This window comes from Solanum tuberosum, unplaced genomic scaffold (assembly GCF_000226075.1).
Source record: "Solanum tuberosum cultivar DM 1-3 516 R44 unplaced genomic scaffold, SolTub_3.0 scf00667, whole genome shotgun sequence".
In the NCBI taxonomy this organism is placed as follows: Eukaryota; Viridiplantae; Streptophyta; class Magnoliopsida; order Solanales; family Solanaceae; genus Solanum; species Solanum tuberosum.
The window spans coordinates 70,895-83,163 of record NW_006239588.1 but is presented as its reverse complement, the minus strand read 5'-3'; the positions used below and the strand labels follow the sequence as shown (position 1 = coordinate 83,163).

The 12,269-nt window shown below is 32.6% G+C and overlaps 1 protein-coding gene across 1 annotated transcript; it reads right to left on the bottom strand.

Moving 5' to 3' along the window:
- Positions 1–167: 167 nt before the first annotated feature.
- LOC102605397 (cullin-3A) lies at positions 168–8,136 on the bottom strand. Its single transcript, XM_006366638.2, has 2 exons — positions 7,606–8,136; positions 168–2,443 (listed from the first exon to the last, which is right to left on the bottom strand). The coding sequence occupies exons 1-2, from the start codon at positions 7,767–7,769 to the stop codon at positions 403–405; spliced, it is 2,205 nt and encodes a 734-aa protein (XP_006366700.1). The 5' UTR covers positions 7,770–8,136; the 3' UTR covers positions 168–402.
- Positions 8,137–12,269: the final 4,133 nt, after the last annotated feature.

Sequence of the window (12,269 nt, the reverse complement as noted above, 5' to 3'; positions counted from 1 at the left end):
CTTGAAAGAATCGTTATTCTAATTACCTTTTAAATGACCTGATAGATTGAAAATATTTATAATTCAGTGAAATCTCAAAACTAGATATCAAATGAAGAACTGGAACAAGCAAAATGTATGACATAAGCCTTCATAACAAGGGCCCCTGCAGCTAACATATCAACTGAGGCTAACCATGACATGTTAAAGCTCATTCCATTAAATGTTTTAGCAAGCATTATGATACTTTGCATGTAATCTGCAGAAACAACTGCATCCACTGAAGCTCTATTACTGGTACAGAAATATAAGGGGTAGAGAATATTCCAGTATTAATTATATCAACTCTACCAATAAGCTTAAGAAAGTCGCTAATTATGACTTGCTCAAAGTTCCTAAAGACAAGTCCAGGTGAAGAATTTCTTATGCAAGGTAGCGATACAATCGTCTATCTGCATTATCCCTTTCCAAGAAATCTCTCTCAATAAGTGACTCAATCCGTTTCTTGATCTCCCCTGGATTTGCCAAGAAACGAGGTTGCAATTGCTTTGTAACTTCAGCAATGATGTTGTTGTGATCTAATACCTTTCTGGATTTCATGATCCTCACTATAGCAGCTTCAATCTGGGGCTTTCTGTCTTCTTCCACCCTCTGACGTGTCTCCTGCTTTTCAGGCTCGGATTCCTTCTGTGCAACTACAGTTCCTATCTTGACCTTGTAAAACTTGCTTGTAAACTTATCATTGACGAAAAAGGCATCATCCTCCCCAATATCCTTACTCATCGGTTCTTTCCGGAGAACATTCTTTCCCTTAACACATGCCAGGGACTGCAAGCACCTTTTCAGATCAGATGAAGGGATCTCCGTGGCCTGTTCAATCTCCTTGTACATTAGCCGATCAGCATTGTTGAAGAGCATGAGTACACACATTTGGTAAGTAGAGACATTAAGCTCATGCTTCTGGCCCTTCCCAAATGTCGCTTTTAAATCAGCAGTGCCCATGTTAGTTTGCCAGGATAACCTTCGGCCGGTATGGGTCCCAAGGTAATATGACCGGAACTTCTCACACAGAGCTGATAATTCAGCTGGCAAATTGCAGGTGACACCAGGTTGAGTAGGCCACGATCCCGTAGTGAGAACCTGGACAACCAATGAGGGGCCATCTCCCAATTCAGCACCATATGCTGTATGGAATCCTTGCATTGTGTCCTGAGAGGTTTTCATGTCAGTAAACATGCCCTCTAATTTGGAAGTGAACTGATAACCACATTCTGTCTTCAACTTAACAATCAGACTTCTCTCAGCATCATCAGAAACTGTTTTTCCTGAAAGCAGTCGCTTTGCCAAGTGCTGTTTATAGTACTTCTCAAATACATCTTTTTCTTGCAAGTAACGGAAGAGCATCATCACCTTGTCAAGAATAACTTCAACATCTTCCTCACTGACTCCTTTAAGGCCTTTCCGCAATTTTTCATCCACAAATAATGAAATAAACTCAGGAGAACGTGGATTGAGGTTAATGAAGAACTCAAAAGATGAGTTTAAGGCATTTTGGAAAGTCTTGTCATTGTTGAATGCCAAGATTATTACGTTATCATATTTATCCTTCTCATTCAAGAGACACTGGACAAATTCGACAGGATCTTTCAGCTTCTCAGGATCGGTAACGAGCTGTTTACCTATCTCTCTGATGTGAGAAGTCATTACATCTCTTATTGTTGCAAGGCCATTAGTAACTCTACGGAATAAGTTGTACATTCTTCTCAAATCCTCATATTTATCATCAAGAAGCATATTCACCAAACCTGAGTTTTCCATATGGACAAGCCTAGGCATATGGTTCTCAATCATCTCTTTCTCCACCACATTAGTGATCTTCGCTTCAGTCTTCGGATCCAAGTAGTGCGACACCCTCTCAATTTCTTCGGTTAAACGCTTTTCAGCTTTCTTGAGGTAGTCTCCACAGTCGCAACATTCAATGAACTTCTGAGACTCGGCTCTGTAAAAATCAGCTGATATTTCAAGGAAAGGTTTTTCAAAGTCTTCCTGGTACACAGATGGTCCTAAATCCATAAACATTTTAATTATATTTCTCATCAGTCCCCGGTTAATTACTTCACCATCCCTTTCTTTGAGTATAAGTTCAAGAAGCGTACTCAGAAGTCTCATCTGAATATTACTCGAACGTACTATGTTATCGCGCCAAAGATTCAGCCCAAGCTCATGAACAGGGGTTTTATGGGTACTCGGAATGAAGGTCCTGTCCATGTACATCAGAATGTCCCGTATCATTTGCAATGCCTTATTATGATCTGCCCATTGCCTATTCAGCTCTTCCAAGAATAAATCACCTTGGGCGGACTCTATGGATTTAGAGATACGTTGTAGGTGGAAAGTAATTGTAAATACAAGTCCAGAATACAGCTTCTCACCAAATTTGTGTAACACCATATTATAAGCATTTCTGCATTGACAGAAGATATCCCAATATCAAAAATAGTCTATTCAAGCATGCAAAAAAAAAGAAAGGAACTAAAGAGTTTTGGAAACGAAAGTGAAGAGAAGGAGCAGGACAACCACAAAGCAACAGATCATTAAGACTGTAAAGGTGTCTTTATATATCAACAAAATGACAACAGTTAGACTAAGCAAAAGAGTCGATGATGCTCAGGATATGGTAAGCGTTAAAATTTAGGCTTTAGGAAAGTCTAGATCACCCTAAGACATCTAATAGCCTCAGTTGAGAAGGAAGACTGAAGCTAACAGCAAGAAGGGGCACATTCTCTGCTAGACTGATGATTTCTCTATGAACAGAACCAATAAAGATCTCTGTCTTTCTTTACCTCAGTAACAAATTAAAACAGTCCATAACCAAACAGCCTTTCCAGTTTAATTATCTATTCAAGTTGCAGGAAAAAAAAGAACAAAAGACAATGGAATTGTGAATCGCTGAACTTGAGCCAATGCAATCCATGGCCGCTGACAATTTATTAATACTCTAAGGGGTCGTTTGGTTGGGACAAGTTATCTAGGGTTAAGTTATCCTGGGATAAGTTATTCCACCATGTATATGTGATAACTTATCCCATCACTAAGGTATAACCTGTGGAATAAACAATCCCAGGATTGCCTAATACCTCCAACCAAACACAAGATCAAATAGTCCTGCATTTTATCCCTGGGATTATTATGCCTTATACCTCACACCAAACGACTCCTAAGCGCTGGATTTCTGCCTGATTTTGAATTCTAAAATCGTTTAGCTTTTCGAGAAAGAGTCTCAAAAAATGTAATCCTACCTATGGACCTTAATGCTCATCTTTTATGCATTACTTCTCCTACACTATATAAGTCACATTAAAACATGAGATATATTCTCATCGGGGCCTAGAGGCGTGGTGGGCTGTAAATAGATGCCTGGATTTATTGACATAGCCAGTTTGGTCATTGAAGTTGAAAAAAGTATTTGGAAGCTGATGAATTGTGTTTGGACATGAATTTCACTTGGTGTGTGTGTGTGTGTGTGTGAGGGGGGGGGGCGTAGATTTATGGGTTAAAATCATTATTTCACTTGGAGATACTCCTCAAACTAGCTTTTTGACTTTAAATTCTCTATTTCAATTGAAAAACAAATATTGATTTACAAATAATGAAATATTTGCAGATAATAAGTATGTTCAGACGTCAGCTTATCATCTCTGTGTGGAATTTCCTTATTAGCTTTTCTAGTAATTACACATTGAATAACCTTTATGGCAGATGGATTGTGAGCTTAAAATTATGACACTTTAGTAATCTCAAACTCCACGCCCAACTAGTCTTGTTCTAGGATTACTACACAAGTGAATTTTGATGCACCAGAACCATTTCATTCCAGAGCTTGGTGATGGAGTTTGAATGAAATGAAAATAGTATAAATGACTGGAACACAAAACTGTGAACTTTTATATAGGAGAGAAAAAGGCAGCAAACGATATCAAGGTGAGGTAGATTTAGAGGAATGGAAAGAGTTAGTAGGAAGAAATCCAAGAGTCAAAGAGACTAGTAGAGCATTCAAAGGGAGGGGAAGGAAACTAACTGCAAGGGGGAGTAGGTGCAGCTGAGGAGAATTGGTGGGGGAAGGGTCAATGGTTATCTGGTCGCGATTCAGAGCAAAGAATTCAGGAGAAGCTGAGGATAGAAAGGACATCTCATACTCATAGTCTATTCTTGATTCCATCCTTCAATGGATTGAAACTTCTCCCCGCTTGACAAATGAATGAAAACTTGTCATTTCGACAAAATAGAATGCATCCTGAAATAGTGACACTGAATCCAGATAGCAACCATCACCATAGAAATGGAATTGTATTTTATTTTGTAATAATTGGTCACCTAACAGGTTGTAAGATCATAAATTTTTCCCCAAAAAAGAAAAATTAAAGAACTTACCTGCTACAATTGAGACTAATCAAAGCTCTTTTTAAAAAAAAATTGAGACTCTAATCAAAACTCTTTTAGCTTTTGAGTTTCTGAATCTAGATACCGCACATGGAAGCAAAATATCTATATAAGATATAGTATTTACACTTACCTCAGTACAGTGTCTCCATGATTAGGGTTTAGTGCAGTGTTTTTAAAGTGAAATACTAAACACATATAGATTCAGCACTATAATCATCCAGTTGTAATATAACTAATTTCAGCACACCCAAGGGTGTGACCTAGTGGTCAATGAAGTGGGTTGAGACCTATAAGGTCTCAGGTTCAAGGTTCAAATTCCAACAGAGACAAAAACACCAGCATCACATCTGTCCTAGCCGAACAAAGTTGCCTGGTTTCTATTGTTTGTGGGAGGTGGCGGGTATCCCATGGAATTAGTCGAGGTGTGTAAAAGTTGGTACGTACACCAGAGTCATAAAAAAACAACTAATTTCAGCATTTAATAAACGATAACACAGACATTAATTCAAATCCTCAGAATTGAGATTCCAAAAACTAACCACTTCTTATTGATAGCACTTTGCACTTCAAGTGCACACTCTAAAGCACATGACTTCACTCGTAAAGCGATAACCCCTAGTTTCACATTGCCAAATTGACCTTAACAGGAAAATACTAATTTATGAGCGAAGTAGTATTGGAATAACTTGGACTCAATTAGAGTAGAACGATTTCAGTTCCCAACTCCCTTTTATTATCAAAAAAATCAGTAAGGAAGGAAGGTTATCTGACAAGATGTGCAACTTGATGAAAAGAAAACATCGATTTACACAAGCTGATCATGGAAGTTGACATATATTCCTTATAATCAATTTTCACATGTTAAATCAGACTCAAAAATTTCAATTTCTTGATTAGTAAGAAGAGTATAGAAGGGGGAAAAATAGTTTTGTCTTTTGTAAAGCTCAAATTCTCTTCATGGTAAAAGCCATAAAGGTTCGAGATTGGTCTGTGGTTCACAAAAGGCTATACCACAACGAATTTGTTTGGACAAATCAGTACTACACTAATTTACGTGAAAAATCATAAAAAACTTTGCTATGTATGCACAGCATACAGAACAGAAGAAGATTAGTGTTCACTTCGCTACAACATTATACCAGCACAGCGGAGTCATTAAAGAGTATGATTTTACTGTTCAAGTTTGTTAAAGTATGTCCAGTGGAAAAGCAACTTTTGCTTTTATGAGCATTTGAACCATTCATTTTCATTTCTATCTGATTCGTGGATTATTTTCTAATTCCACACTCTGTTATATATATTTCACCACTGTGCAATGCTATAGGCTGGTATTTCTAGCATCATTACGGCCAAAAGCTTCAAGAACGTATCACCCTTTCTGGCTCCACTTACAAAGTTCTTTGCAATTTTTTAAAAGAACAATAAATCTCCTATGATTAGCTGGCACATGGTTTGAAACTCGGTTGCTAATGGGTCGGCCTCTCTATCCTTCTCCGCTTAAATAACAGGCTTTTGTTAGTCTAGTCTCCAGAACTCAGGAACTCTTTTTAACAAAAAAATTTCCAGCATAACACAGATTTTACAACCTCGCAATTAGGGGCTACTTTTCCATGTGGTCTTGCATTTAGAAAATTACACATCTTAGTTGTAGTTAAAGATGGCCAAGGTAACCCCAGAATGAATCACCTAAGCTCCTATAGGCTCGAATTATCTTTTAAATGAAAAAGACAAATGAGGAAAGAAAACTTGATTAGGTCAAGTATCAATGGCTGGGTAAAAGTTTTAGAATCATTTAATCAGTTTCAACAACGATAGTATATATAAAATCACGCATATTGAGGTACCGGTGTGCATCGGTCGGTTTAATTTATCGGTTTTCGGTTTGTGAACACGCTAAACCGATAATCAAACCAATAAGATATTTATTATTAGTTTTCGATTAATCAATTTTTGGTTTAACCAATAAGAAAATAAAAAAATATAATCATATATACACGATGTTCAAAAAATAGAAATAATAGTAGCAAGAATAGAAGTGCATCACAAATTTCTACATTGATCACTTTTGTTTTAAGACAGAATTGTTTGAATACCTTCAAAAGACTCATGCAATGAATTGCAGAAATAACATTAATTGATTTTCTTTGTCACAATCAAATCTAAAATTGAGAAGAGAGAAGGTATCATAATAGAGAGACAGAGAGGCTAGTTTGTGTTGTCAAAGATATAACACATCGATTTCTGTGATCTATGATATATCAAACACGACAAAGATGTCGGATAACCTTTCTTTTAGGATAAGCACAAAGATCAAACAAAATGACAAAAAAGCACCTAGATACCAATCAAGAAGACAAGCAAGCATTTCCCTGTCCACAGTTTCATTACAATCATAATGTAGGTTGATGCCAGGGGCGGAGGTACGGTAATTCCAGGGTGGTCAGCCAAACCACCTTCGCCGGAAAATTACACAATATAGAGGTCAAATCTTACTTTATATTGGTATATGTAGCATTTTGAACACCCTTAGAACCAATATAAAACATTAGCTCAATGGCAAGGATGTGCGCAAAGTTTACACGGAGCCCAAGACTTCAATTAACTATCCAAAGTTTGAACACCCTTCGTGAAATTTCTGACTACACCACAACTTGTTGCATACATCCGCCAAACATTAATTGGATCTATATTTTTTCTCCGCATTCTCAGTCTAAAAGAAACTTGAGGTACTAACAAGGGGAGGAAACTGAACAAGAAACTAGGTGGTGCTTCAATCACAAGCTAGTTGGAATTGGCTTTTAAATTCTCTCTAAACATTCCCACTCTATTCGGAGCTCATTCCCATACATTTAACACTACATAGGGGGTGTTGATATAGTGCTTCACACTAGACATGGAGATTCAGGATTTAAACTTTATGAATTCTGAATTGTAGAACAATGACCTCAAGTGCTAACAACTAGGTTCTAAATTTAATTTTTTTTGTACATATCTAGTGATTTCTTAACACCGATTTAAAAAATTTCAGCCAAAGCTACTGGATTCTGCGGAACCACCTTTATGGCGGGCATACCCAACTAATCCAGAATTAGAGGATTCATCCAAAGTTACAAGTTAAGCAGTCAATTTAAGCAATCTCCTACTGTATCAATAGACAATTTAAGAAATGAAATTAATTTAGACCTGTAAAGCTCTTCAAAGCTGAGGCCACTGGCGTTGTGATTGTAAATCTCATGAATAGCATGCTCCAGTATTTTCCAGGTCTTGTCTGCATATTTCGGATCAACCACTACTTTGTGCTTAAACGCCTCTATCTGAAAATTCCTCTTTTTCTGATTACTACTCATTCTATATCCAATTTCTATCTAAAAAAAAACCCAGAAAAAGAAAAGCTGAACTAAAGCTATAATAATGGTGAATCTATCAATTCTGATGGAATTTAACACAAAACAAGCACTAAAGATTCAAGATTTCCCTTTTAATGGTATATTTTATACAACCCAGATAAAGAAAAATCAAGAAAACAGATTACAGAGATTTATGAGATGATGTTTTCTTGAAAAAAGTTGAGATTTTTAAAGCACAAAATTTGAGAACTAGGGTTATGAAAATGGTGGGGTGGTGGGGAGGAAGAAGAATAAAGAGCAAGATTGAGTGATAAGTAAAAGTAATCCAACCAATTGGGTTAAGATTTTTTTGAAAGAAAACTTGAAATAGAAGAAGAGGTATATGCATTGATTTTTTTTTTATATATCAAAAGAGTATATTTATAGTAATAAAAGAAAATTTCAATTATTTTTATAGTAAAATCATTGTTTCTAATTCATGAATTTTAATTAATTATTCTATTTATTTCAAAATACGTGATAGATAGAAGTGTATAAAAAGATTTATCTATTTTCTTTTATTGTAGACTTATAGTTATAGAATTGCTTTCGAAATAGAATGAAGATAGATACAACATTTGATATGATTCTATAAATAAATGTCCAATGTTATTTTTATATGTAAATATCAATTTCATATATGGGATGGACATTGCATCCAACTTTATTTATTTGATGCATCAATTTGTTCCGATCAATTCGAATCATTTCTATATTTTATAATTTGAATTACGATATTTTTTGTTTTCGATATGAATATCAATATTTTTTAGAGGAATCTAATCAATAAAGCAAAAGTGATAGATACAAGCATATTCAAAAAATCACATAGAATTTTTTTTGTAATTTGAATATATCCATTTAAAAAGTATACACTCTTAAAAAAGTAAAGGGATTTTCTTTCACTTGTCGTTAGTCAGATATCTTTAAAAAAAAATTATGTAAAATTTTATTTATTTAAACAAGGATAAAATTGAAAGAAAAAAACAAAAATCTTCTTGAATTTATGAACCACTATTTTGAAGTAAAATGAAAAAATTGAAGTACAACTTATTTAAAAATGAATGAAATACTTAAATAGTAAATAAAAAATCTTAATAAATTCTAAGCTACCTCTCAAATTAACTAGTAAGTAACTAATGGCTATTTCTTTTGATTAAGAAGTGAGATTTAGAGCCCATTTCACTTTAACTTTAAAAAAATAGCTTTTTAAAAATAATTTTTAAAAAGTCAAATTTTAGTAATTTTCAAGTTAAAAATATAAAATAGGGAAATATTAATTTTTAACTTTTAACTTTTTTTAAGTCATTTTAAATTTATTTTTAATTTTGTCAAATGCTCCCAAAAATTAAAAATAACTTAAAATTAAATTTTGACCAATTTTTAAGCCAATTTAAACAATGATAAGGGGTATTTTGAAAATTTTGAATTGGCATAATACATAAACATGACCCTTAACTTGGCTTCAACAGACAACTGTGCCCTCCAACTTTGAGTGTGCACAAGTAGACACTTAAACTTTTATAAAATTGAACAAGTAGACACACGTGTCCTACATGGCATAAATCATAATACATGTAGGACGCCATGTAGGACACAAAATTGGCATGTAGGACGAATGTGTATTTATTCAATTTTATACAAGTTTAAGTGTCTATTTGTGTACAACCAAAATTAAGGGTCATAATTACCAGCGAACGTCAAGTTAAGGGTCATGTTTATGTATTATGTCTTCCGATTTTTTTGCAACCTTACACCTCAAATAGGATACACCTGTCGTATACGTGTCACCATAAAGCTATTTATTTAAGTTTCTTTGTGTTCAAAACTTTTAATTATAGAGTTATTTTCTCTCACATTAATCTTCACTAATAGTATATATGAGTTGTATTAAGCTTCAATAATTTTTTCTTCGTTTCAATGCAATCAGTTACTCACTTGTAGGGTTGTTCATGATTATGGTTAAAAGAATCAAATTAAATTACAATTCGAATCAAATCAATTTAAATTTTGATATTTGGTTTGATTTGATTAGGTTTGGTTTTAAATTTTGGAAATATGTACTATTTGGTTTGATTTTGATTTTACTAAAAAAAATAACAACAAAAATAACTAAAAACCGAACCGATAAATTAGATATATAAGTTTTATAATTATTTATATATTATAAATAAATAAAATATAAATATTTTGTTAAATTTTGATTAACTTAAGTATTTAACTTTACCATTTTCTCAAGTCTAACACTTAAATTTTAGCCTAACCATTACAATTCTTGGTCGAAGTCCATCAAAATTCATTACTTTAGTTTTTACCTACCCTACATCACATAAGATAGTCACACTTTCTCTTAATTGAATCACTTTGTTCGTGGAATGATAACTTTAGTATTGCTTAATTGAACCGACAGTAGCTTTCTTGTGGATTGTTCATGTACTAATTTGTGTTTATCGAGATATGTATGTCCTCAAAAAATTTATTACTTTCAAACTGAAAAAATCAGAAAAACTGAACCAAACCGACAATAACCAAATAGGTAGTTTTTATTTGTTTGGTTTTAGAAATTTAAAAAACCGACTTGATTGGTTTGGTTTTGGTTTTAACCAATAACCGATCCAAACCAAACCACGAGCACCCCTACTCCCCCGATCCCATATTAGTTGATCATTTTACTAAATATCGTGTTTTCATATTAGTTGTCCACCTTATTAAATTAAGAAACATTAATTAATTTTTTTCTATATTATCTTTGCAATTAATTTTTTTTTGGAAGTGTTCACATTTGTTTGTAAAATTCTCAAGAAGTTTTTTAAGAGGTAAATTAGTAAACCTATCTTCTTATTTATGATTTCTTAATATACATGTAAAAAATAAAATAATCAATTAATATAGAACGGAGGGAGTTATTAATAAGACTCTGATGCTAATTTTTATGTTCTCTGATAATTTCTTCTTAGTAATATCAGATTTGTACATGCATGTTCGAAAATAAATTATTATATACATATTTTCTATACCTGAATTCAAAGCTATTTGTTTTTGTTGTAATTAAATTTAATGTTAAGGCCTCATTTCTTTTTATTAAGATTAAGATATTTGAATTTGAATTTTTATCAGAATATTAAGATACATATTAAGATGGGCCGATTTTTTAGGTATACAACTTAACAATTGTATTTACACCAACATAGCAATACTTTTTTTTCCCAATTATATAGCAATATTTTTTTTCAAAAGTAGAATTTAAATTTTTTTTAAAAAAATCCAAACCAGCCACACTTATCCCGATTCCCATAAATTTCTCCAATAATTTTACCTTCCCTAATTTATTCAAATATGTTTTAAAAAAATCGGAACAAAAAAATAAATAATAAAAAGAAAAAGAAAAATCAAAAATTAAAGCATGACAACCCACAATTTATTTTTTAATTCCTTAATTTTCTCCCCCTCTTTTATTTACCTTCCATAAATATCTCTAATATAGTTATTGCTTCTCTTTGATAATTCTAATCAAAATCAAATTCTATACCTTCACTATTCTGAAAGTGTGTTCAATGGAAAATATGAATATTTTTTCAATTTTAATTCAGCACGACGGGAGATGGAATGAAACAGGTATTCACCATAATAATTGCTTCGATTATGGTTGTTTTAAAGTATATTTATTGGTTTTATTGATTTTTTTTTATAAATATATATATTGTTATAGCTTTATTGATTGACATTTTTTGGATGGAATCTGTAAAACATAAACTATGTTGTTCTCAATTACTTTGCACCATACGTAGGTACTCGCCTATAGTTAAATTATTGGTTAATTAGTGGTTTATGTATTGGTGTAGTCCATATATTTTGAATGCATATGTTTTCTAGTTAGTGGTGTATATACACCAAAATATTATGGTGTATTTTTGTTGAATTTTTATGTTATTTATCGGGTTATTCTGCTAAGCACTATTATTTATTTTGTATCTACCGAAAATAAAACTACCAACAAATATAAAATAAGATTTTATAAAGTTTTGTTATATGACAGTGGTTAGTTAGTTTATTGGTATTGTTTGGTTAGTTTGTAGTTCAAATGATGATATATATATATATCAATTTGAAGTGTACACAAATTTTTAATCCTAACATACACCATAATAATTGTAAATACCAAAATTTATACAAATTCTGCATAGCATTTAAACTAGTAAATTAATTTTAGCATTCTTTATCATAAATTATACCACTATAATACACAAATATAAGTTTGGATTGTTTTGAAGTATTTTATTGGTTTTACTGATTAAACTTTTTTATAAACATATATTGCTATAGCTTTATTGATTGGTGTTTTTTGGATGGGATCTGAAATATGGGTGTAACAAGTATGTATTAGTTTTTTAATTTTTTTTTTTTAATTTGATTGCTAAAATATATAGTTCATTTTTTTTTATTGTTTTAAGTTTTTTTTTT

Coding starts and splice junctions, on each gene's coding strand:
- LOC102605397 (XM_006366638.2), bottom strand. CDS start 7,769: ATGAGTAGTAATCAGAAAAAGAGGAATTTTCAGATAGAGGCGTTTAAG. Junction 2,444..7,605: donor AGCTTTGAAGAGCTTTACAG/GTCTAAATTAAT, acceptor CTGTCAATGCAG/AAATGCTTATAATATGGTGT.